A 23,642-nucleotide genomic window follows, 5' to 3' on the forward strand; every position below is an offset into this window, starting at 1 on the left:
CTTGGTTTGCTTTGGTTTGGTAGGTTTCATATGGCGGGTGGGGGGGTAGGGGGGTGCTCTCTCTCTGCTCATTGGTCAGCTCTGTCTGGGGCGGGAGCAAGAAGGCTACCATGAACCATTTCACCTCAACCCCACCTATTTCACCAGGGGTGCCCAAACTTTTGCATTAACACCACCTGCCTCATACCCCTTGAGCCGCCACAACAGATCTGATCATTCGAGGCATGCACTCCTGATGATATCCTGTGTGTATCTGTGTGGTTAGCAGCAGATCCATAAGCCTCCATGGAGCCTCCATGGATCACATCATCTTAGGTGCCCATGACCCTGTCTCTGGTTCACTGGTTGTCCTTTTTTGGACCACTTTTGGTAGGTACTGACCACTGCACTGAAAAAACCCCACAAGACTTGATGCTTGATGCTATGGAGATGTTCTGAGCCTCCAGTGGTCTAGAATCTGAGACATGTTCTTGTCAAAGTGTCTCAGATTCTTATGCTTGACCATTTATCCTGCTTTTAACACCTTCATCACCTCTAAGACCTGACTGTTCACTTGACAGTTGCCTAAGCCGGAGATCCCACCCTTCAATGTTTTTCGCTTTACCTGTCAGTGGTGCTAATGTTATGGCTGATCTGTGTATGTACCTATTTACCATCTTTGCTTTTCATTTGCTTTCGAACTTACACACACACAGGCCCCAACAGCTGCACACACATATTTTATAATGAGACAGGCCTCCGCTAACGAGCGGTGACCCTAACGAGTGTGTGGACAGATCACAGCGGCCTGTCCGGCACTGATTTGAGCTGAGGTAATGAGAATAATTAGACAGAAAGAAGCGAGAGAGAGAGAATCTGAGAGAATTTGGCCTAGATTCCAGCCCCTGAACTCGTGGAGGTGGAAAAGAAGCCTGCCTGGTCGATCTCACTCTCTCTCTCTCTCTCTCTCTCTCACACACACTCACTCTTTCGGTCCATAAAGGCTGCACTAGAACTACGTAAACAGGAATGCTGGGATACACAGGCATACCCTATACCCATACACTGGAGATGTCAAAACACCACCTGTTTGATAATGTTAATTACTGATAGGCCTGAATGGGATTCGAGTAGTATTTTAGCACTAAGCTAATGACAGTATGGCAGTGAACTTGAACATTTTCGGACCAATTAATTTTAGAGCAATTCTATTGGTCCATTCATCAAACATTCTGAGACCAGGCAATTTTAGAGCATTTCTATTGGTCCATTCATCAAACATTTTGAGACCAGGCAATTTTAGAGCATTTCTATTGGTCCATTCATCAAACATTCTGAGACCAGGCAATTTTGGAGCATTTCTATTGGTCCATTTATCCATCATTTTGAGACCAGGTCATTTTAGAGCATTTCTATTTGTCCATTTATCCAACATTTTAGGACCAAGTAATTTTAGAGCATTTCTATTGGTCCATTCATCAAACATTTTGAGACCAGGCAATTTTAGAGCATTTCTATTGGTCCATTCATCCAACATTTTGAGACCAGGCAATTTTAGAGCATTTCTATTCGTCCATTCATCAAACATTTTGAGACCAGGCAATTTTAGAGCATTTCTATTCGTCCATTCATCAAACATTTTGAGACCAGGTCATTTTAGAGCATTTCTGTTGGTCCATTCATCCAACATTTTAAGACCAGGTCATTTTAGAGCATTTCTATTGGTCCATTTATCCAATATTTTGAGACCAGGTCATTTTAGAGCATTTCTATTGGTCCATTCATCCAACATTTTGAGACCAGGTCATTTTGGAGCATTTCTATTGGTCCATTTATCCAACATTTTGAGACCAGGTCATTTTAGAGCATTTCTATTGGTCCATTTATCCAATATTTTGAGACCAGGTCATTTTAGAGCATTTCTATCGGTCCATTCATCCAACACCCAAAAAAAAAACACACACACAAAGCTGCCAATGCTGTTGTGCCTGACTGACTGAATGCTGGTTAGACTACCGCTCCTATTCGCAGTCAGGGATGATCTTGGATCTTGGATCTTCCAAAAAGTCCAAAGTCCTGTTTTTATGGACGACCCCGGTGAGAAACAGGGCCATTCTACAAACCCAGAGAGGGCAAGGATAATTATGCACTCTTGGATTCTTGGACTTTTACGGATGGCTGTGGCATCCCTGCATCTTCACACATTGGTTCGAGGCCAAAACGGTGTCCTGATGAGAGACACAGTGATAATCCAGTCCACAGGAGATCTGCTGAGACAGTAAGTGGGGTGTACGTAAGACATTGTTGTTCAAATGGAATGTACATCATGTCTCAGTCCTCTGGTGTGTGTGTGTGTGTGTGTGTGTGTGTGTGAGAGAGAGAGAGAGAGAGAAAGAGAGGCCCAGCCGTTCTGTACTTAGAGGCTGTCTCTCCTCGTCTAGTCTTTCTGCAATGGAGCCCACTTCAGATCTGGACAGGAAATATACACTTGTATATGATTGATGAAGAGAGTGCGTAGACGCGGTGGAAAGAATCCCTGCATGTTTGTGTGTGTGTGTTTCTGTGTGTGTGTGTGTTGGGTGTGTGTGTCTGACCATAATAAGTAAGTCCTGGCCCTGTGAATGTTGTGCTGGGTATAATGAGACTAAAGCGAGGATTTAAATCTTATTAGGGCAGTGGAAAAAGAGGAGACTGTGGATATTCAGATGGAGGATTGTCAGCAGGATTATTACACACACACACACACACACACACACACACATACAGTATCTTTACTGAAATTAGACTTTCTCTGCGCACTACATCACACTTTAATAGCCTGTGCCAGTGTAAACAGAGTGAGAGGGCAAGGGAGAGAGACACAGACAGAGTGAGAAAATACAATACAGAGGAAGGGAAAGAGAGAAAGAAAGAATGTGTGTGAGAGAGAGCGAGAGAGAGAGAGACTGAGAGAAACAGTAGTAAGTGTGTGAGAGAAAAGAAAGACAGTAGTGAGAGTGTGAGAGAAAAAGAGAGAGACAGTAGTGTGTGTGTGAGAAAAGAAAGAGACAGTAGTGCGTGTGTGAGAAAAGAGAGAGACAGTAGTGAGAGTGTGTGAGAAAAGAGACAGTAGTGAGAGTGTGAGAGAAAAAGAGACAGTAGTGAGAGTGTGAGAGAAAAGAGACAGTAGTGAATGTGAGAGAAAAGAGACAGTAGTGCGTGTGTGAGAAAAGAGAGAGACAGTAGTGAGTGTGTGTGAGAAAAGAGACAGTAGTGAGTGTGAGAGAAAAAAGACAGTAGTGCGTGTGTGAGAAAAGAGAGAGACAGTAGTGAGTGTGTGTGAGAAAAGAGACAGTAGTGAGTGTGTGAGAAAAGAGAGAGACAGTAGTGAATGTGTGAGAAAAGAGAGACAGCAGTGAGAGTGAGAAAAAGAGACAGTAGTGAGAATGTGAGAGAAAAGAGACAGTAGTGAGAATGTGAGAGAAAAGAGACAGTAGTAAGTGTGTGAGAAAAGAGAGAAACAGTAGTGAGTGTGTGAGAATAGAGACAGTAGTGAATGTGTGAGAGAAAAGAGAGAGACAGTAGTGAGAGTGTGAGAGAAAAGAGACAGTAGTGAGTGTGAGAGAAAAGAGACAGTAGTGCGTGTGTGAGAAAAGAGAGAGACAGTAGTGAGTGTGTGTGAGAAAAGAGACAGTAGTGAGTGTGAGAAAAGAGAGAGACAGTAGTGAATGTGTGAGAAAAGAGAGAGACAGCAGTGAGAGTGAGAAAAAGAGACAGTAGTGAGAATGTGAGAGAAAAGAGACAGTAGTGAGAATGTGAGAGAAAAGAGACAGTAGTAAGTGTGTGAGAAAAGAGAGAAACAGTAGTGAGTGTGTGAGAAAAGAGACAGTAGTGAATGTGTGAGAGAAAAGAGAGAGACAGTAGTGAGAGTGTGAGAGAAAAGAGACAGTAGTGAGTGTGAGAGAAAAGAGAGAGACAGTAGTGAGTGTGTGAGAAAAGAGAGAGACAGTAGTGAGAGTGTGAGAGAAAAGAGACAGTAGTGAAAGTGTGAGAAAAGAGAGAGACAGCAGTGAGAGTGAGAAAAAGAGACAGTAGTGAGAATGTGAGAGAAAAGAGACAGTAGTGAGTGTGTGAGAAAAGAGAGAGACAGTAGTGAGTGTGTGAGAAAAGAGACAGCAGTGAGAGTGAGAAAAAAAGAGACAGTAGTGAGAGTGTGAGAAGAGAGAGTAGTAAGTGTGAGAGAAAAGAGAGACAGTAGTGAGTGTGTGAGAAAAGAGACAGTAGTGAGTGTGTGAGAAAAAGAGAGTAGTGAAAGTGTGAGAAAAGAGAGAGACAGCAGTGAGAGTGAGAAAAAGAGACAGTAGTGAGTGTGTGAGAAAAGAGAGAGACAGTAGTGAGTGTGTGAGAAAAGAGAGAGACAGTAGTGAGTGTGTGAGAAAAGAGACAGCAGTGAGAGTGAAAAAAAAGAGACAGTAGTGAGAATGTGAGAGAAAAGAGACAGTAGTGAGAGTGAGAAAAAAAGAGACAGTAGTGAGAGTGTGAGAAAAGAGACAGTAGTGAGTGTGAGAGAAGAGACAGTAGTGAGTGTGTGAGAGAAAAGAGAGAGACAGTAGTGAGTGTGTGAGAGAAAAGAGAGAGACAGTAGTGAGAGTGTCAGAGAAAAAGGGAGTGAGAGATCAAGAGAAAAAGAGATACAGCAGTGAGAGTGTGAGAGAACGAGAGAGACAGAAGTGAGTGTGAGAGAACGAGAGAGACAGAAGTGAGAGTGTGAGAGAAGAAGAGAGACAGAAGTGAGAGTGTGAGAGGGCGCAAGAGAACAAGAGACAGAAGTAAGGGTGAGAGCAAGAGAAATGGTCTGCGAAAGAGAAGTGAAAAGAAACGCACACGAGAATGTGCACAAAATAGAGAGAGAGAGAGAGAGAGAGAGAGAGAGAGAGAGAGGGAGAGAGAGAGAGATTTCCTTCTAATGTAAAGCAGGGGTGTAGATGCTGTCTTTGGGTTAGAGACCAACATTGTTTCCAGTGTAGGTAAGCCAATGACCTTGGTGTGTGTGTGTGTGTGTGTGTGTGTGTGTAGGGGATACCTGAGCTGATGACTTCTCGTAAAAAGTGTGTTACAGGGTGGTGGCAAAGGCTGGGAACTGAACCCTGTTTCCTCCATTAAAGCAAAGCTGTGAGCAAACTCACTTCTAATCAGTCCTTCCCTTCAGCCCCTGTCCAATCAGAGCAGCTCATTAACCCCCACAGCACACACACACACACACACACACACCAACGGTTTAATACTACAACTTCAACAAGGAGATATGAAACTTTTATGGCATTTTACAGTGTACACTGATTGGACAAAAGTATTGTGACGCCTGCACATTCACAGTGTCTTCCAAATTGCTGTGAGGATTTGATTGCATTCAGCGACAGGAGCCTTGGTGAAGTCGGGATGTTGGATGATCACCATTGGCATTAGGCACGGTGCCAATAATTGAATATTTCAGTTTTATTCTATTGACAGTATTTCTCTACAGGGACTAGACAAGCTGTGTGTGTGCATTTGCACATCTGTGTCAGCAATGGGTGCAACTGAATATATTTATTAGGAGAGGTGTCCACAAACATTTGGACATAAAGTGCATATCTCAGTTTTCCAGTAAATACTTTAGTAAATACTTTAACTTAAAGGATAAGCTTTAGCTCGCTAAAGATGTTAGCTTGCTAAAAAAAACCTATTAGCTTGATAAAGAAACATGATAGATTTCTGAAACATGTTAGCACGCTAATGAAACATGTTAGCACGCTAATGAAACATGTTAGCACGCTAATGAAACAAGTTAGCTTGATAAAGAAGCATGATAGATTTCTGAAACATGTTAGCATGCTAATGAAACATGTTAGCTTGCTAAAGAAACATGTTAGCTTGCTAAAGAAACATGATAGATTTCTGAAATGTTAGCATGCTAATGAAACATGTTAGCTTGCTAAAGAAACATGATAGATTTCTGAAACATGTTAGCATGCTAATGAAACATGTTAGCTTGATAAAGAAACATGTTAGCTTGCTAATAATGCCTGATAGCTTGCTAAAAAAGCTTGTTAGATGTTTGAAGAAATCTGTTAGCTCGCTAAAGAAGTCTGTTTGTCTCTTTGAGGCCTCTAACGTTATTTTTTTAACATAGGCCTGTTTTAAGAAGAAGGCTTTGTATTTCTGCCCAAACTTGAAAATGTATTTTAATACAGAAATGTATTTTAAATGTGTCTTTTAAATATATAAATATATTTAGCACTTATGAACATGGAATTATTTTTTATTACATGTATTTAAAATAAATAAATAAATAAATAAACTAAATAAATGCTTCTGTGGCCAGAATGAATCAGTTATGGTGACAACAGTGACGTGGTCAGGAGAGGGTTAAAGTACAGGAGAAGAGAATGAACGAAGGGGGAATGTGTGTGTGTGTGTGTTTTGGGGGGTGGTGGGAGGGGGTGGGGTTGGTAGAGCTGGACTTGATAGACTCCAGATGTGACTGTGAGATAAACTCAAGGCAAGGGGGTGTGTGTGTGTGTGTGTGTGTGGGGGGGGGGGGGTGTATTTGTATTGCAGGCTCAATGCGATCGTGTCTTCTGGGCAGCTCGGAAAGCGACAGGCTGGATAGGGCGGGTGATCGTGCAAGCAGAAAAAAGCAGCTGAGGAGAGCAGGAGAACGTCTTCAGCTTGTTTAAGGGAGTTCTTCGTTCTGGCCACATCCGTCAACCTCGAGCTGAACTGCGCTTCACTTCGTGTTTTTCTTTCTTTTCCTTTTTTACTTTGCGTCGCCGCTTCCTTCCCTGACTTCCACAAGAAATCCTCTTCCAGTTCTTCCCCTTTGACCTCTCCCTGCAGAGCTCTCGCGCTCTCTCTCTTCCTCTCTCTCTTTCTCTCTGTCTCTCTCCTCATGTCTCTGTCTCTTCTACTCTCTCTCGCTCTCTTTCTTCCATGCTGAGGGGGCAGTGGTGGCTCAGCAGCTAGAGCACCGGGCTATTGATGAGAGGGTTGTGGGTTCGATACCTGGGCTTGGCAAGCTGGCTGCTGTTGGGCCCTTGAACAAGGTCCTTCACCCTCCCTGGGCGAGTCTCTTAAACTTACTCCATCTCTCCCTCCCTCTCTTTCTTTCTAAATCTCTCTCTCTCTCTATTTCACATACTAGTATGTCTCTCTATCTTTTTACTGTTTTTTATTCTCTCTCTTGCTCTCTCTTTCTCTTTCTTACTCTCTCTCTCTCTCTTACTCTATATATCTCTCTCCCAATTACTCACTCTTTTTCTTTATTTCTCTCTCTCATTTTCACACTGCCTCTCTCTCTCTCTCTCTCTCTCTCACTCTTTATTTTTTTCTCTCTCTTGCTTTCTCTTTCTCTTTCGCTCATTCTCACTTCCCATCTCTCTCTCTCTCTCTCTCTCTCTCTCTCTCTCTCTCTCTTTATTTCATTCTCTCTTGCTTTCTCTCTTTTACTCTCCCACTTTATCCCTCTCTTTTTATTTCTCTCTCTCTCACACTCTGTCTCCTCTTCGATTTCTCATTTATTCTCTCTCTTTCTCTCTCTCTCTCTCTGCCGGCTGAAGTTGTCCCACTGGGTGAACGTTCACACATAGCCTGTCGTTGTCTCCCGGTTCATTCACTGATATGTTCTGTGGGCTGTGTTTGTGTTGTTGGCCAGATGCTTCTCAGCGGTCAGCGCTGGCCCACTCAGGACCTCCTTAGAGCCGTATTCCCAAATTGCTGTCTGTTTATCTCATACAGGCCGGCGAGACCCTCGCTCAGTCTCTCAGTCTCGGTGCTGTAGGCTAATAAAGCGGGGCTGTAGTTTAGACGCCTGTTATCTTCTCGCAGCTTCACTTGCGGCTAGTTTGGAGGCAGAGGAGCGCGTTGAACTTCCTCCAGACCCTTTCCCAAAGTGGAGCTCACTCTGGGCAGGAGATGTGTTTGAGTAAGGGAACCGGTTTACAACAGTGCATGCACAGAATGAGGCAATGGGGAGAATGAGAATAGCATCAGATGTGAAGCCAGTAATGCTTACGCATACACACAAACACACACAGCTGGGAGCTGCTTGCTAATTCACTTGGAAAAGTACTTGCTCTTAAAGGCATTTGATATAATGATATAATTATAGAAAATAATATTATAATATTAAATCAACAATGATATAGGTTATTCTGACTGTTATTAAATAATTGCAGTATTATTATTATCATTATTAATAATAATAAACTCCTGTGCATCTAAGTCTTGGCCCTATTTTCAGTTGTTCAGTACTCCAGAAATGCCACAGCCATCCTTGGGCAAGAGTTCATTAGAGCAAATTGGGTAGGATGGCCCTCCGTCTTCCCCATCACTGCTAGCCAGAATCATTATTTAGGGGTGGGTTTAGAGAAAGGTGTGCTTTGATTGGTTTGCTTCAGAGCACCATGTTTCTGTAGAGTTTTCAGAATCCAGAAAATTCAATAGGATATGAATGAAGAGTTATGTTACTACACAATGAAAGCTTTTGCTAATAGTTCTCCATGGCACTATGTTTGGCCCACTTAAGTTTCCCTGGGACTCTATCATCGCATTCTATCATGGTATTTCTCTTATTTTTAGGACAGGCCTTGAGTTGTAGTCCATGATTTGAGTGTAAAAAGTTTTTCTTGGCATCCAATATACTTTCCACCATCAAATGAAACCAGAGAAAGGTATAATCAGAAAGCAGCAAAAAAAAATACAACTTTTTACTGGACTATTTTAGCATAGTGCTATTTTAAATAAGAGCATCATAAAGAGACTCTGGAAATTGCAGCATGGCTTGGCCGGGAAACGAAAGAAAAGGTCTCTGTTGCTGGACGATACATGTGTATTTAATTCGGCTCCTCAAAATCTGAAATATATCTTCATGCAACACAACCATAAATTACTCTTAGATATACAACCTGCCAGTCCCATTTGTCACAGGCTACAGTGCAGACGTGGAATGCGTACGCTGCCAGATTATGATTGATTTGTGAATGACTTCTCAAAATAAGTCCTGCGACAAGGTTGTGGGATTTCACTATGTTGTGCTATGCCAGCCAGGATGGCGCATGTAGCAAATCTACCGATGGCTTTTTGCTTTACAGCCCAAATGAAAAGACGTTGAACTCAAGTGGAACTCTGGAAAATGACGTTTCATGCAATAGCAAGTGAACTGCATTCAGAATTCAGCATCTACATTATAAATTGCAATGTTTGAGGCAATAGCAACTGAACTGCATTCAGTGGATCTGTTGTTAGCTATAATCAGCTCAAAATTAGCCCACAAATAGGCTAATATGCAAAAACTCAGCTAATAGTGTTTGTTTGAAATGATATATACTGTCATCTGCTTAAATTGAGTAAACATTCTTTGCCATATCTAAAACCCTAACAACCACCCCTACTCTTAAGCTCTATTTGGACAGGATTATTTGGTGAGGTGGAGTGATGTAATTATTACCAGACTTTTGATTAGAAGTGATTACAGAATTTTACGGACTGTGCGCTCTCACGTCAGTACACCTACCAGCGTCTTTTACGCTTCGTAAAACAAGCCGTAAAAATCACCTCATGTTCTATTAATCCGAAGTGTCCTGTGGAAAAGGAGCTTCTTTGGTGGCTTTTCTGTGGCAAACTTCAGTCAAATCCAGAAGACGAGCCAAAGGACTCCTCAGAGGTGTGACGCTGTTGGCAGCTTTAACCTAGCCTACATATGTGTTATGAAGATGTAGCTGCTAATTTTTACACTAACATTTTATTATTATTATAATATGATAGGTTATCATGTTTTTTGGAGGCCGCAGTACGTAGGTCGAGTAGCCACTCCCATCTCCTCGCGATTTCTTATCCCTTTTTCAATCTGTCATTCCATTACTCCACCTCACCATGTAAAACTAATGCTGTTCTTCCTTCTTAAGGCCCGTTTGAGACCAAAGTTCTCCTGTTTCTGATATTCAGCTCATGAGAAACAACCGTTGGGTTTTCTCACTTTGATCAGAACAATCTCACAGGTGGCTTCTTCTCTTTCTGCTCGGACTGATCTCACCTCAGTCTCTGGAAACGAAGACTCATAAAAGACAAGTGTAAGATCTCCTCAAACCTCCTTACAGAGCTCTCTTCCACATCTCAGAGAGCTTTCCGCAGTCTGACGGAGCAGTAGGAATTCATGGGGAGCGATTTCAGAACCTGCTGATCTGCTAATATAGCTAACTCTCTGTTTGGGTGGGTTAGTCCTGCAGTCTGTCTTGGTTGTTGTAGTTGGAATGCAAGGAAACAAGACTTAGGAAACAGCAAAATCGATGCATTTCAATTAAGTGGCTAATCTGCCAATCTGCCCATAAAACCTGACTAATAACTCGCTAATCATGAGGGAATCTACACTAATCTGGTAGTAAAGGGGCGACTTTTTGTTGGCCCTGACTAAAATTCGAGAAACCAGAGTTTCAGGCAACAATTCAGTGGATCTCATTTTCTTGGAAACCTAAAAACGTAAAACATAATATGCAAATTTCTGCTAACATTCAGCTGCTACCCTTATATTTGGGTGAGTAACTACTGTACTGTGACGTCTGCGATTGAAAGGGCAAAGACGTCTGTTTGCTTTTGTCAGCTTGTGATAGGTTTGACTGATCGGTTGTAAGCTACACAAATAATCTGAGGGAGGAGAAGGAAAGCAGGAAATTAGCTGGAAAAACAAAAGGCAGGCGAATGCTGCTTTCCTGTTTGGTTAGCGAGTACATTTGGGGTGCAGAGTTATAAGGACCCCATTGTGTGCATGTGTGTGCGTGTGTGTGTGTGTGTGTGTGTGTCTGTTAGGCATTACGCAGAGCGGTTTCTGCTCCTGAGTGCCTCATGGTTCGGCCTGCACGGGAAAAGCAGGGCGAAAAAAAGGGAGAAAAAGGAAACTGTAAAAATAAACGAGAGAGGGCCTGCAGACAGGAAATGACACGCGGCACAAAAATGGCCTCCATCGGCCTCACATACACACACACACGTACATGTGAACATAATAGCACGCTCCCATATAACACACGGCCGGTGCATTCAGTATCAAACCGGCTAATGCCTTTTTAATATGGGGATACATTCCACCAACACAGCTGTGTAAATGTCCAGAGTAGAATAAGTATGGAAGGGGGTTGTATATATATACACACACACACACACACACACACACCATCCCTTTCGAAATGCATATTATAATTTTGTTGATCACATATCTGTAAGAGTTGCCACATATTGGGGTAACCACAGGAGCTGTCGGCTCACTTGTTTAGATATTAGCGCTGATGTTCGGAGGCTAAAACGTTCAGGAACACAAAGAATTATCAGCACACAGATGAATACTTTAGAAAGTATGTATTAATATTCAGAACTAGGTGAGAGAAGTGGTTCGTTTTCCATATTAAATGAAACTGTTACAGAGGCTGCATCTTTAGAGAAGCTAATGAGCTAACTGAGCTAACCAGGCTAACAACAGCATGCTCAGGTTTCATGGTTGTGTTTTATACTAGCAAAGTGTATCACATGTATTGACCAGCAAATAGAAGCAAAACCTCTTTTTTCTGAGATTATTATAGGACTCTAGGCTTATTTTTAAGTGACAAAACTGATGATAAGAAGCCAGAAAGTTCACAAACAGACATTTCTCAGCACACAGAGGCATATATTAAGAAGTTAACTGTGAATTAGTAACAGAGTCTCTGACGAGGACTCTGCACATCTTCTACACAACATTTTTTCTCCTCGGTGGACGATGTGCCAATACGTTCGTTTCTCGACCTAGCTAACATAAAGCAGAATAGTTAGCTTAGCTGCACCATCAGCCTTCTCAGCTATGTCCTTAACAAGTCCTTGGAGGTTCATGTTTAGGAACTCATATTTTATCATTTGAGTGTAATAGGACTCATTTTGACATGACCTGATGAGTTAAACTGCTGTAGGCTGAGCAGGCTGACTGGTATGTGTGTTGAATGAGTAACAGAGGCTGCCTCTTTCGAGCTAATCAAGGTAACCGATACGTGATATTGGCCCTTTAAAATCACTGTTAGCCTGTGTGTTTTCTCCATTATCCTGTAATGGAACGTAATGAATACCCGAATAGCAATTTCAGTATTCAAGCGCTAAAACCTTGAAAGTGGCCCAGTGGCACCTTGAACGGGTACTGCCTGTAAACCTGTGTCTGTCCTTATTTATATATGCTATATTCTCTCTCTCTCTCTCTCTCTCTCTCTCTCTCTCTCTCTCTCTCTCTTTCTATTTCTTAACCTCCATCTTTCACTTAAACCTTCAATAGACCACTTAGGACAGGACCTGCAGCAAACTCTTAATGGCCCTTCAGTCTCTCTCTCTCTCTCTCTCTCTCTTTCACTGTCCCCCTCTCTCTTCTCTCAGGAGCCCCAGGTGCACTGACAGACATGACTTTTAAAAGAACAAATACAGAAACGACACAAGTAGACACATATCTCTGAACATGAACACACACACACACTCTCACACACACACTCTCACACAGCCTCCATGGTCCTGAGCTGAATAGAATAGCCTGCGACTGTGAGTGCAGCAGACAATAGTCCTGTCGACCCAGGCAGTGGCATTTTGCTCCTCAAACAACCAATCACAGAGCTTACGGGGAAGCAGAGCATTAAGCAAAGCACTCTGGGTATAACGGGTGACTAGTGGACTCAAACACATTAGGGGGAACCAATGGAGAAAACTTCTCAGATATAACCACAGCCTATTGGCCTCTGGTAAGACTGACTCAAAAATTACTCAGACAGTTTTAATGAACTGATGAACTGATATTGTGATTTTGCTTCTTTGATTGTATGCAAATGAAGCAGAAGCAACAGAACCAATCAGAGTCTTGCTTTCTGTTTCACATGGGTGGGTTGGACAGTAGACAAACAGCAGCAGAACCAATCAAAATCTTTCTTTGGGCCAGGAAGCGGGACAACAGACAGACAAAGAGCAGCAGAACCAATCAAAATCTTCCCTTCAGCTGGGGGACGGGACGATAGCAGAAGAACCAATCAAAATATCCCTTTCAGCCTGGAAGTGGGACAGCAGACAAACAAAGACCAGCAGAACCAATCAGAATCTTCTCTTCAGCTGAGGGACGGGACAACAGACAAACGAACAGCAGCAGAACCAATCAAAATCTCTCCTTTAGCTGAGGGCGGGACAACAGACAGACAGTAAGATAGCAGCAGAACCAATCAAAATCTCCCTTTCAGCTGAGGGATGGGCCAAAAGACAGACAAACAGCATAGAAACCAATCGAATTCTGTCTTTTAGCTGAGGGGTGGGACAACAGACAGACAAGAGAAACTGCTCATTTACATATCTCCGCCTAGTCAGCCTACCACCGTTTGGCTCCACCCATTCCCACTGCCATTCTGCTTTGGGTATTGTTTTAAATGAGGCTCAGTACAACAGCCAATCAGAACAGAGCTCTGTATTAATTATATCTCAGTCTTAAAGGCGCAGTAACAGAAACGTCCTGGCTCGTGTCTGGGCCCTTTTCATTTTGCCCCACTGCTCTTTGAGGTGTGGCGCAGCCCCCCGATCTGCAGTGTTACAAACCCCACCTGCGAGAGTGTGAAAAGAGCACTCAGGGACAGATAAGACCCCACTACTGTGTTTCGCACTGGGGGGATTCACCTCTGTGAACAGAAATAGAGGTGTGTATGAATTTTTGATAAAGTTCGCACAGTTTGCCAGCAGTGTGTCATTAAGGTACTTGAAAGCTTTTTCAGTGCTCACTGGAAAGAGCACGATGAGGATGGAGTGTATGTGTGTATGTGTGTGTGTGTGTGTGTGTGTGTGTGTGTGTGTTTGTGTTTTTTTTTCACATTCCCCATCCTGGCGATAAGAGAGTGTATGTGTGCATCACTGTTGATCTTCACACAGAGAGAACGCATGCGGCTCTAACCTTTACCCCTGGAAGGTGCATGTCGGTGTGTGTATGTGTGTGTGTGTGTGTGTGTGTGTGTGTGTGTGTATGTGCACTTCAGTAGCCATACACTTGGAAAGGGAACAATAGCTGTTTCCTGGCTGGCGTGTCCCAGTCCTCATTAGCAGTGTGATGAAAGGAACAACTCTACCCACTGTTTCCTCCTTTACACACACACACACACACACACACACATTGATGAGCACCCACTCAAACACCCCGAGTAATACACTCACTCTCTGAGTCTCTGATTCACTTTCTCATTTCTTTCTCATTTACTCTTAGTCTCTCTCACTCAATCACTCTCTCTCCCTCTCTCTCTCACACACACACAACATATTCTCATGACTTTCACCCCAAGGACCTTTACCTCTCTCCCCCTTTCTCTTTTTTGCCCCCCACTCTTGTTCTCTCTCTCTCTCTCTCTCTCTCTCTCTCTCTCTCTCTCTTTCTCTCTCTTTCTCTCTCTATTTGTGTGTCTGTCTCACTCATTCTGCTTTCTCTCTCTCTCTATCTCTTCATTTCTATCTCACTCACTTGTTTGTTCCATCTATCCCTTCTCACCTCTCTCTCTCTCTCTCTCTCTCTCTCTCTCTCTCTCTCTCTCTCTCTCTCTCGCTCTTTCTCTCTTTCTCTCTCTATTTGTGTGTCTGTCTCACTCATTCTGCTTTCTCTTTCTCTATCTCTTCATTTCTATCTCACTCACTTGCTCTCTCTCTCTCTCTCTCTCTCTCTCTCTATTTGTGTGTCTGTCTCACTCATGGTTTTAAATCCTTTACCGTTGTTTTAACGCAAATCTAACCAAAGTATCTCCCACTTTTAATGTCCCAGGTTAGCACTGTTAGCATTTTCCCAGGTTAGCATTGTTAGCATTGTCCCAGGTTAGCATTGTTAGCAATACCAGTTGATAGGTTTGCACATGAAAACACGTCCACAGATAGACAAAAGTGTTGATAAACTGTACAATACTACTGTCGATGGCCATCTTGGATTTTAAACTTGGGGTTGGTGAGGCTGTCTCTGCTTTCCGACTAGAAAATCCGACTTGTTGGGGCGTTCCAGTTTTTATGGAGCTCTGAAAATCTGACATCCCAGTTGGCCGTTAATTCTGGGATACAATAACAGGGTGGTGGTGTCTTGTAAAACCACATCTGAGCATTTTCCACCCCAACCAAACTGACCATACTCATGATAAGTTGAAAAAAGCATGTCGTTAATTGCAGTATTGATCAGATATCGTCATTTCGCCCACCTCCAGCATGAACTCCATCAATAAGTGTTTTGGGGAAAGCGCTGGGGAGATTCCCACAGGCCTTCCAGACATTCCAGCAGCCATGCTCATGACATATCAGTAACTTTTCTCCACCCTTGTTACTCATTGCCGTGTTTTTGATTGTTGGTGTTTATTCTGGTGTTAAATGCTGTGTTTAAGCCATTTTCCTGGCTGGCCTAAGACGTCTGCACAGGGCTGTGTATCACCCCTCAGCTGTGCAATGCAGGCTGACATGCTTTACGACGCAGAGCGTTGGACAAACCCTCCTGCACATAGCGTGCAGATTTGAGGAGCATTTATCTGCTAGACACCTTGTCAGCGTAAACTCCCCTCAGAGAGAGACTGGAGGAGTGTTGTGTCAAGAAGTCAAGATCAAGGCCATGTGTGTGTGTGTGTGTGTGTGTACATGTGTCTACAGAGAGTAAAGCTCTTCTCTGAGCTCTGCTGGCTGGGCCATGTGCTTACCAGAACACTCCTCACTACTAATGTAGTGTCTGACCGATGTGTGGACTGATCCGTTACCTAATGAATAGATGTAGGTACTGCTGGTTCTGGGCTAATTGCCATGGCAGATGCACTAATTCTAATGTTTCACTAAAGTTGCACCCATTGCTGACACAGATGTGCAAATGCACACACAGCTTGTCTAGTCCCTGTAGAGAAGGAAGTATTGAAAATAGAATAGGACTCTCTGGAGCAGATAAATAAACATAACCCTATTGCAACCTTATCTAATGCCAGGTGTGGGTGGGCTAGAGGGGTATAAAGTGGGGCGGTGGTCTCTAAAATGATGGATGGTGCTCTGTTCAGTATTTCTATTGGGTTGAGTTGGAGAGTAGGCGATGATGAGGTGGGGTGGTGATTATGCAACATCCTGACCTCACTAACGCTCTTGTAACACTGAATGCAATCAAATCCTCACAGCAATGCAGAACTGTTGCCAATAGAGAATAGAGTCCTATTCTGTTGGTAGCACTTCTCTACAGGGACAAGACAAGCTGTGTCAGCAATGGGTGCTACTTAAAGCAGCTGAATGCATTCATTTGAAGGGCCGGATGTCCACAAATATTTGGACACATGGTCTATCCTATAAAGTGTGGACACTGCCAGTGAGTGTTCAACCTTATTTGAAGCTTCACCTCGCTCTTCCTGGTCTGAGTTCTTTGTGGTCAGCATTGTGGGCAGCACACGAGAACGAACGTCATGATGGTCTCGATGTTGTTCCCCTAGGCCTTCTTTAAAACAGCTGGTCCAAGCATAGCGAGGTCGATCCGTGCTTTCATACTGATCTGATCAACAACAAATGACTTTTTTTTTTGGTGGAAATCCATATTCTGGAACGCAGCCAGGAGAAGCTGTGGTTTTATGCCTAGGCTTTCATTTTGAGGGGCTGAAGAAGCCACTCGCGGTCGGGCGTACGAACGAGACGGGCGGCCTTCTTCCTGCAGTAGCCAGTAAAATAAGGGGAGTGTGGGAAATAAAGCTGCTCTCCTCCCTCACCGATTCAGCCCGGAGCGATCCCAGCAGGGAATTCTGTGGCCGTTTTGTGGAAGGAAGGTTTGCCAGTGGGATGGACCTGGATTCCTTACTTGTGTCATACGAGAGGAGGCCATTACGTGACATCAGCTGACCTCTGTCCTCCTCCCAATTCCCACCTGGCCAATAAATATCATGCCAGGAGTTTCAGAGGTTAATTTGGAGACCATTAGTATGTTTATTTTAAGGGGCTTGAACTGATAAGTGTTTCAACACATGGGTATGGGGGCGAAGGCAGGAGGAGAGAGACAAAAAGAGAGAGAGAGAGAGAGAGAGAGAGAGAGAGAGAGTGAGTAGGAGTGAAACTGTATCTTCAAAGTGTGTTTTAAAAACGAATATTTATCGTTGGGCTGGGAAAGGTGTAACTTCATCGTGGGAAGAGTCTCTTCAAACTCAAACTCCTCAAAAAAAAAAAAAGAAAGAAGCATCTCCTCTTTCCAACACTCCTGGATTCCTCTGGTATTGAATGTTTTCCTTGCTTCCCACTTCTGCCTCCTTTCTGAGTTGTATGGCCAGGTGGCTGGTCATGTCTGTTCTCCATGGTGGTTGGGGGTATGAATAGGGACCCCTGTTCCTATCAGCTCAGAGGCCTTGTGGTGTGAGTACTTGTGGTCGCCAAGTTCTCGCTGTTTCAGCTCTCACACTCGTAGGTGGTGCTTTTAGGTGGTTGATGTTTCTTATTAGAACATTAGTAGAAATCTGAGATACCCTCGCAAGAGCCGAATTGTCATGGCTGGATGGCTCAGAGTGAGAACATCTCCAAAACATCAGGTCAGCAGGTCTTGGGGATGAGGTGGGGTGGTGATCACTCAACATCCTGACCTTGCTAGCGCTCTTGTCGCTGAATGCAATCAAGTCCACACAGCAGTGCTCCATAATAATCTGGTAGAAAATCTTCCCTGGACTGTAGAGACTCCAACAAATTGAGTTACTCCAACAAAAGCAGGAGAAACTCTTTTAACAAGCCTTGAATGAGCAGGTGTCCCAATACTTTTGTCCATATCACATATGCTTACATAATACATCAAAATCTCTCCATCTCCAGCTTTTCCATTTGTCTCCTCACTATGACCTTTTGACCCAGTAACCTTGTACATGTCCCACTGATTCAATTCCAGTTTCATCTGAGTGTCTTGTCTCCACAGGGACCTCAGGAACAACTTGATCAGCACCATAATGCCCGGGGCCTTCCAGAGTCTGACAGCGCTGCGGAAACTGTGAGTGATCTTTCAGTCGGTCTGACAGCCTTATTCCCCTCTGCCCAACCAAGCAGTCAGAACCAGTTACTTTCTCCAGTTGTGATGATGAAGGCAGAAGTACTGGTCAGTTACTGGGAACACCTAAATGTCCAATAACTGCACTGTTTCGACTTTGAGAATACACCATGACAGGATGTGGAATTGTGAATATTTGTGAGATGTATTAATATCCAGAGATAAGAAAGGGGCTGTTAGTGGTTCTTTAAATATATTTAAATGTCCAAATGCATATATATATATATACAGTCATATTATATATTATGACCACCTACCTAACAGTGGGAAACCACCATTGGCTTGCAGGCTTGGACTATATTAGGTCATGGAAGGTGTTCATCATAGAGGTTAACTGCTCCCAATGCTCTGGACCACCCACCAGCGGCGTCATTCCACCCTGGCATCAGTGGCCAATTATGCTGTTGCGAGGCACTACAGCAGCTCTAGAGCATCTCACAAAGCTAGCAATTTTTGGGATGCTACCACCCTTTGCACTCTGTCACAGTCATATCAGAATATTAAGACCACTCCTGGTTTGGAATGGACTTGGTCCAGGATGCCAAGTCACAGACAGGGTTTTCTGCAGGTGTAAATAAGCGAGCACACCAGTCAGTTGTGGCAACTCTGATTTTAGTATGATTTTAGTGAGTATTTTAGTAGCACATCAGTGTACAGCAGTGTAGCGTAGTAAAATACATTTCTATTACCTGATTTGATGGACCTCTCCTATTTACATGGATATTTTATTTTTGTATTTTTTGCCCTTTAGGTCACCATAAACATTGCACTTTTGAACACATTTAGTATAGACTGACATTTTTGACTCAATAAATTGGGTCCAAACATGATTATTTTATTCCTAGATAATGTAGTGTTTAAATACAAGCTTGATCATTTGTTTTAATAGAAATGACCTGGAAATTACAGATATGTATGTTTTGTAGTTCCCAGAATTCATTGGGCCTTCTCTGAAAGCCTAGAAGGCCCTGAGGGTCCTCTATCTATTGTCCTCTCATAGCCATTTCAGCGAACTCGCACAAGCTCAAAACCGAAGGCTGCCTCGAGAGAGCACAATTGGCCTTGCTCTCTCCAGGGTGGGTTGATGGTGCTTTCTCCCCACATTACTCCAGTGCTGGCCGGCACCGGTATCTGCTGGTCAGCGCATCAGAGCCGGGTGCACAGTGCCTTCCTCTGAGCGAGTTGGCTGCCTGGTGACTTTGCAACGACTGCAACTCAGAAAAAAGAGATGCTGGCTGGCTGCGCACGTGTCGGAGGAGGCGCATGTCAGTCTTCACCCTCCTAGTGTCGGGAGCTTTGCATGTGATGGGGAGAATATGTTTATTATGGGTTGGGTACTTGGTGATCCATACTGGAGAGATAAAATAACTAAATAAATGAATAAATAAGGCCTGAGCTGAGAGGACTAAATGCACGGCTTTTATGGTGAGGCAGAAGCTCCATTCTGTTGTCGTGGGAACCGCAGGGCGGTGGAGGTCTCTGGGGGTGGTGCTGGAAGTGACAGCGGGACGGTTGCTAACCGCTCGCCGGCCTTTCATTGTGTTTTGGAGTGGCCGTGAGCTGTGGTCACAATGCGGTCTGTCCTTATGAGCATCCCAAGAGGGAGGTTTTTTAAGTGGAGATGAGGTTCAGTGAAGGAAATCTAAATGGTTATGTGATGACAAAGATGGTAGTGCTTGTCTTAAAGAGATAGTCCAGCCAGAGGGTCTTATTTACTGCTGTTCGCTCTTAAACTTGCTGAATGCAATCAAATCCTCACAGCAAAGCTACAGAATACAGTAGAGACAGTAACTCCAACAAAAGCAGGATAAACTCTTGATTTATACTACTTGATTTCAGAAGAAACAAGGAACGAACAGGTGTCCCAATACTTTTGTCCGTATAGTGTGACCATGTAAGAAAGTATGTACGCTGCCTACTTGTTAGCTGATTCTCTACATTCAGGTTAAGTATGCCCAGATACTCTGCCCTGCCCCTGCCCCTACCCCTGCCACTGCCACTGCCCCTGCCCCTGCCCCTGCCACTGCCCCTGCCCCTGCCCCTGCCCCTGCCTCCAGGACCAGGGTTAAGAAACACTGCTATAGAGGAGGCTTAGGCCTAAGGGGAATTCCACCTATGTTTCAAAGTTTCTGTAATCGTCAGTGGTTGTGGTCAGATGTAAGCAAAGCCATTTAGAGCGAGGTCTGGTATTGCCAACTTTCTTTACCATGGTGGTGAATGAAACCAAGGGTCGCAGTTACTGCAACATAACTACTGCCATTTTATTTACTTTCTAATACCACCTGTGAACTTCTCCTCCTCCTCCTCCTCCTCATCCTCCTTTTAATTTATTTAATGTTAATGTTATTAAAATAGCAGGAAACCTTAAAAAAAGCATTTTCTTTGGGGACTATTTTTCTCACCCTGGAGGAGCGTACCCTTCCGCCAAGAAAGAATAAAAAAAACAAACATTTTAAGATAAAACCATAATGACAGAACTAGTGTAAACGATTGCCGTGGGTATCAGCTAGCTTATTTATTAGCATTGAGTGTAATAACTTTCTGTGATGTAGCTTTTAGACACATTCAACTTTTCAGACGTCTGGTTCTACTCACCACCACTGTGAATAACTCTGACTTGCTGATTTCCCATTGAACTACTTGACATGACCTTACAGCTCTCTTTCCTGGGTCCCTTTCTATCGCTCTCTCATCAGTGTTTAGCCAGAGATGGATCAGTAGGCTTGGCTAGATAAACACAGCGATAGGGTCACGTTAAAACAGCAGCATCTGGTCAAAAGGACGCGAAGGTAAGCCGTAGCGAGTCAAAGCAGAGGCTGTCATGATGAGCCCCTCTCCAGTATTCTTTAATGGGGTCCTGTCTGGTCTTGTTTGGGTTAGTTTATGACGAGTTTATAGTAGCTTGCATATCTTACATATTGCTTTTACGCGAAGCTTTTTAGAGGACGTATGCTGAAGCTTGCTGCCAAACTGGAATGCTGTTGCCAGTCGGCGATAGCGGTGGCGGTGGCGAGGAGAGGTACATTGCTAAGCGTGTTCCATTTGCTGCTGTTTTACAGCGACCTGTCCAACAACCGGATCGGCTGCCTGACTCCAGACATGTTCCAGGGACTCAGCAACCTCACCAAATTGTAAGTTTTTCTGTGAAATATGGAACATCGATGCTGACGTAAGATCTTGAAGCTCAGAAATGGTTGCTTTCTAGTACAGGAACGTTCTTAATTTAACATCTGGGACTTTTTTTGTACCATTTCTGTTGGTTCTGTTCGTTATAGGGCTTTAACAGCACAACACCACAACACTGTGACCACAGCTATGTACAGAGAAGCACATTGTGTCAACTGGAGCAGTGACTGCTGTGCTTCTGTATTCCACTACGCTGCTGTTCTGTAGCCTTTCTGTATTGTTTTCTACCCAATCTGGAAGGCCAGTTATCCCCATATCCCCAAGCCCCATTCGTTTCATGACCCCAACACTCGGAGGGTGAAGACTAGCACATGTCTGACACACACATGAAGCCAGCGACCGCCTCTTTTCGAACTGCCGCTGATGCAGCATCGCTAGGTATCTCTGATACAACAGCTAACAGACACCGGTGCTGACTAACATCACACTAGGAGTGATGTGGGGGGTGCCTTCAATCCACCCCTGAGAGAGCAAGGCCAGTTGGGCCCTATCAGGCTCTGGCTGCTGATGGCAAGCAGCATGACCCGGGATTTAAACCAATGACCCTCAGATCATAGCGACACCTCCCCATCAAACCAACCCCTAATTTAGTCATGCTAATGCCCACCAACTAACTAGGACTCCACCTATCACACAATGCTACCACCGCCGCAGAGAGGGTGAAGACTAGCATTTGCTTTCTTTGAGACGCATGAAGAACCACTGCATTTTTTTGAACTTTGAAATTGGACAGAGTGAAATGGTGCGAGATGAACGCTACTGACCGCACTGGCTAGGATAATGCTTCCCTAAGTGATTAGGGAAGAGGAAGGGCCATCATGCCCACTCAGAGAGAGGGAGTCCAGGTATGCGCTCCTGGTCCTAAACATACAGCTGGCTGTGGCATCCAAGTTTTGTGGTGTCGTGCTGTTGGAGAGCTTCCGAGAGGGTTACTGGTTTTTTCGTGACAGCAACCATATTGTTGAACCTAAACATCACATGGTTCTGATGATGTCACATCTCAGTCTAAGCCACTGTTATTGTTGTTTTTTCTTTCCTCTTGTCCCTCTTTTAGGAATATCTCAGGCAACATCTTCTCCTCGTTGGAGCCGAGCATCTTTCATGAGCTTCCCTCTTTAAAGCTGGTGTGAGTAAAAAAGTGAACACTGCTCTAAGCTCGTCCAGGATTCTAAGCCCCCTGGACAAAACATTAGGAACACATTGTACATCGCTTCTTCTGTAATACTACATGTCTTGAGATGGTTCCTGTCCATTTTAGCCCACTCTTTCAAGAACATTGGGCTTTCAAAGAACTGATGCTCTCATATTCCAGGATGACTGTAGGGTGGATTGAAATGGACAGGATCTGTCTCCGGAGACTGAAATAAACCATGCTTCACTGCATTGATGTTAATAGGGACGGCTGGAAGGAAAACCACCATACTCGTTCCTTCCACCTGCGTTGCTTAACACAGAAAGGCTTATCACACACTAGGGTGTATTACTCAGAAACTACAGGGACTTCTGTACAAACTGGTGGAGCTATTCTCTGCTAATAAAAGTTTATAATAACATTTTTGGCCCGCTGGTCATAGACTGTTTAAGGAGTTAATTGCCATATTATTAAGGCAAGGGGGGACATAGCCAAGTATTAGGAAAGAAATGGTGGGTGAGCTTACTGTCGTATGGAAAAGTTTGGTCACTGCTGTTTTAACTGCATGATTTGTTGACTTTCTAAATGAAAATGCATGATCAAATCAACAGTAATTAACAGTAATGCGTGAAATACTGTGAACGTCATGCAGATTCTAATTTCACAAGTGCGAGTTATCGAGTTATTATGAGTTATGCCATTTCCTCTGTCTGTAATTTGGCAGGGTTGGGCTTAAGCCTTGAATGTTTAAATGTAGTCCAAGCAGAGCAAACTGAAACAATCATTTTATATTGTATTAATAATAAATATATTGTATTTTGCACTTTTATGACCTAAGAGAGGCTTTTTAGCCTCTCAGGCCTACATATGAGTGACCTATACGAGAGGTCATCCCAATTCTTTTTTTCTGCATCTAACAGATGCCCAGATTGGCTAAGATCATGCCAAGCAATTAGGGGAGAGGGAGGGCCGTCATGCCCACTCAGAAAGAGCGAGTCCGGTTATGCTCTCATGGGCCTTATGGCACTTACGGATGGCTGTGGCATCCCAGTTTTGTGGTGTTGTGGTGTTGCAAAGCTTTAGAGACTTTTACACTGGTAAAAGTATAAGATCCTTGAGGAACTTGAGGTGGTTCTTCAGTTTAAAACGGGTGCTTTAAGGAACCTTCGAGGAACATTTTGCTTTTAAGAGATCCCCGTAACTTTCAAACTAAAGAACCTCCAAACGTTGCTCAAGTATTTTACACTTTTAACAGTGTACAGGCTGAATAAACTGACTGTATGGCAAACTGGAGCTTGCACT

General features: G+C 43.7%; 1 protein-coding gene across 2 annotated transcripts in view; it reads left to right on the plus strand.

The window, feature by feature from the left end:
* adgra2 (adhesion G protein-coupled receptor A2) overlaps positions 1-23,642 on the plus strand; it is an 88,295-nt gene that overhangs the window by 42,735 nt on the left and 21,918 nt on the right. For both annotated transcript variants that reach the window (XM_072682389.1, XM_072682390.1), the window contains exons 3-5: positions 17,894-17,965; positions 21,082-21,153; positions 22,263-22,334. In XM_072682389.1, coding sequence (XP_072538490.1) covers positions 17,894-17,965; positions 21,082-21,153; positions 22,263-22,334 — 216 coding nt within the window. The remainder of the gene's footprint in view (positions 1-17,893; positions 17,966-21,081; positions 21,154-22,262; positions 22,335-23,642) is intronic.

Source organism: Salminus brasiliensis, chromosome 6 (genome assembly GCF_030463535.1).
Source record: "Salminus brasiliensis chromosome 6, fSalBra1.hap2, whole genome shotgun sequence".
Lineage (NCBI taxonomy): Eukaryota > Metazoa > Chordata > Actinopteri > Characiformes > Bryconidae > Salminus > Salminus brasiliensis.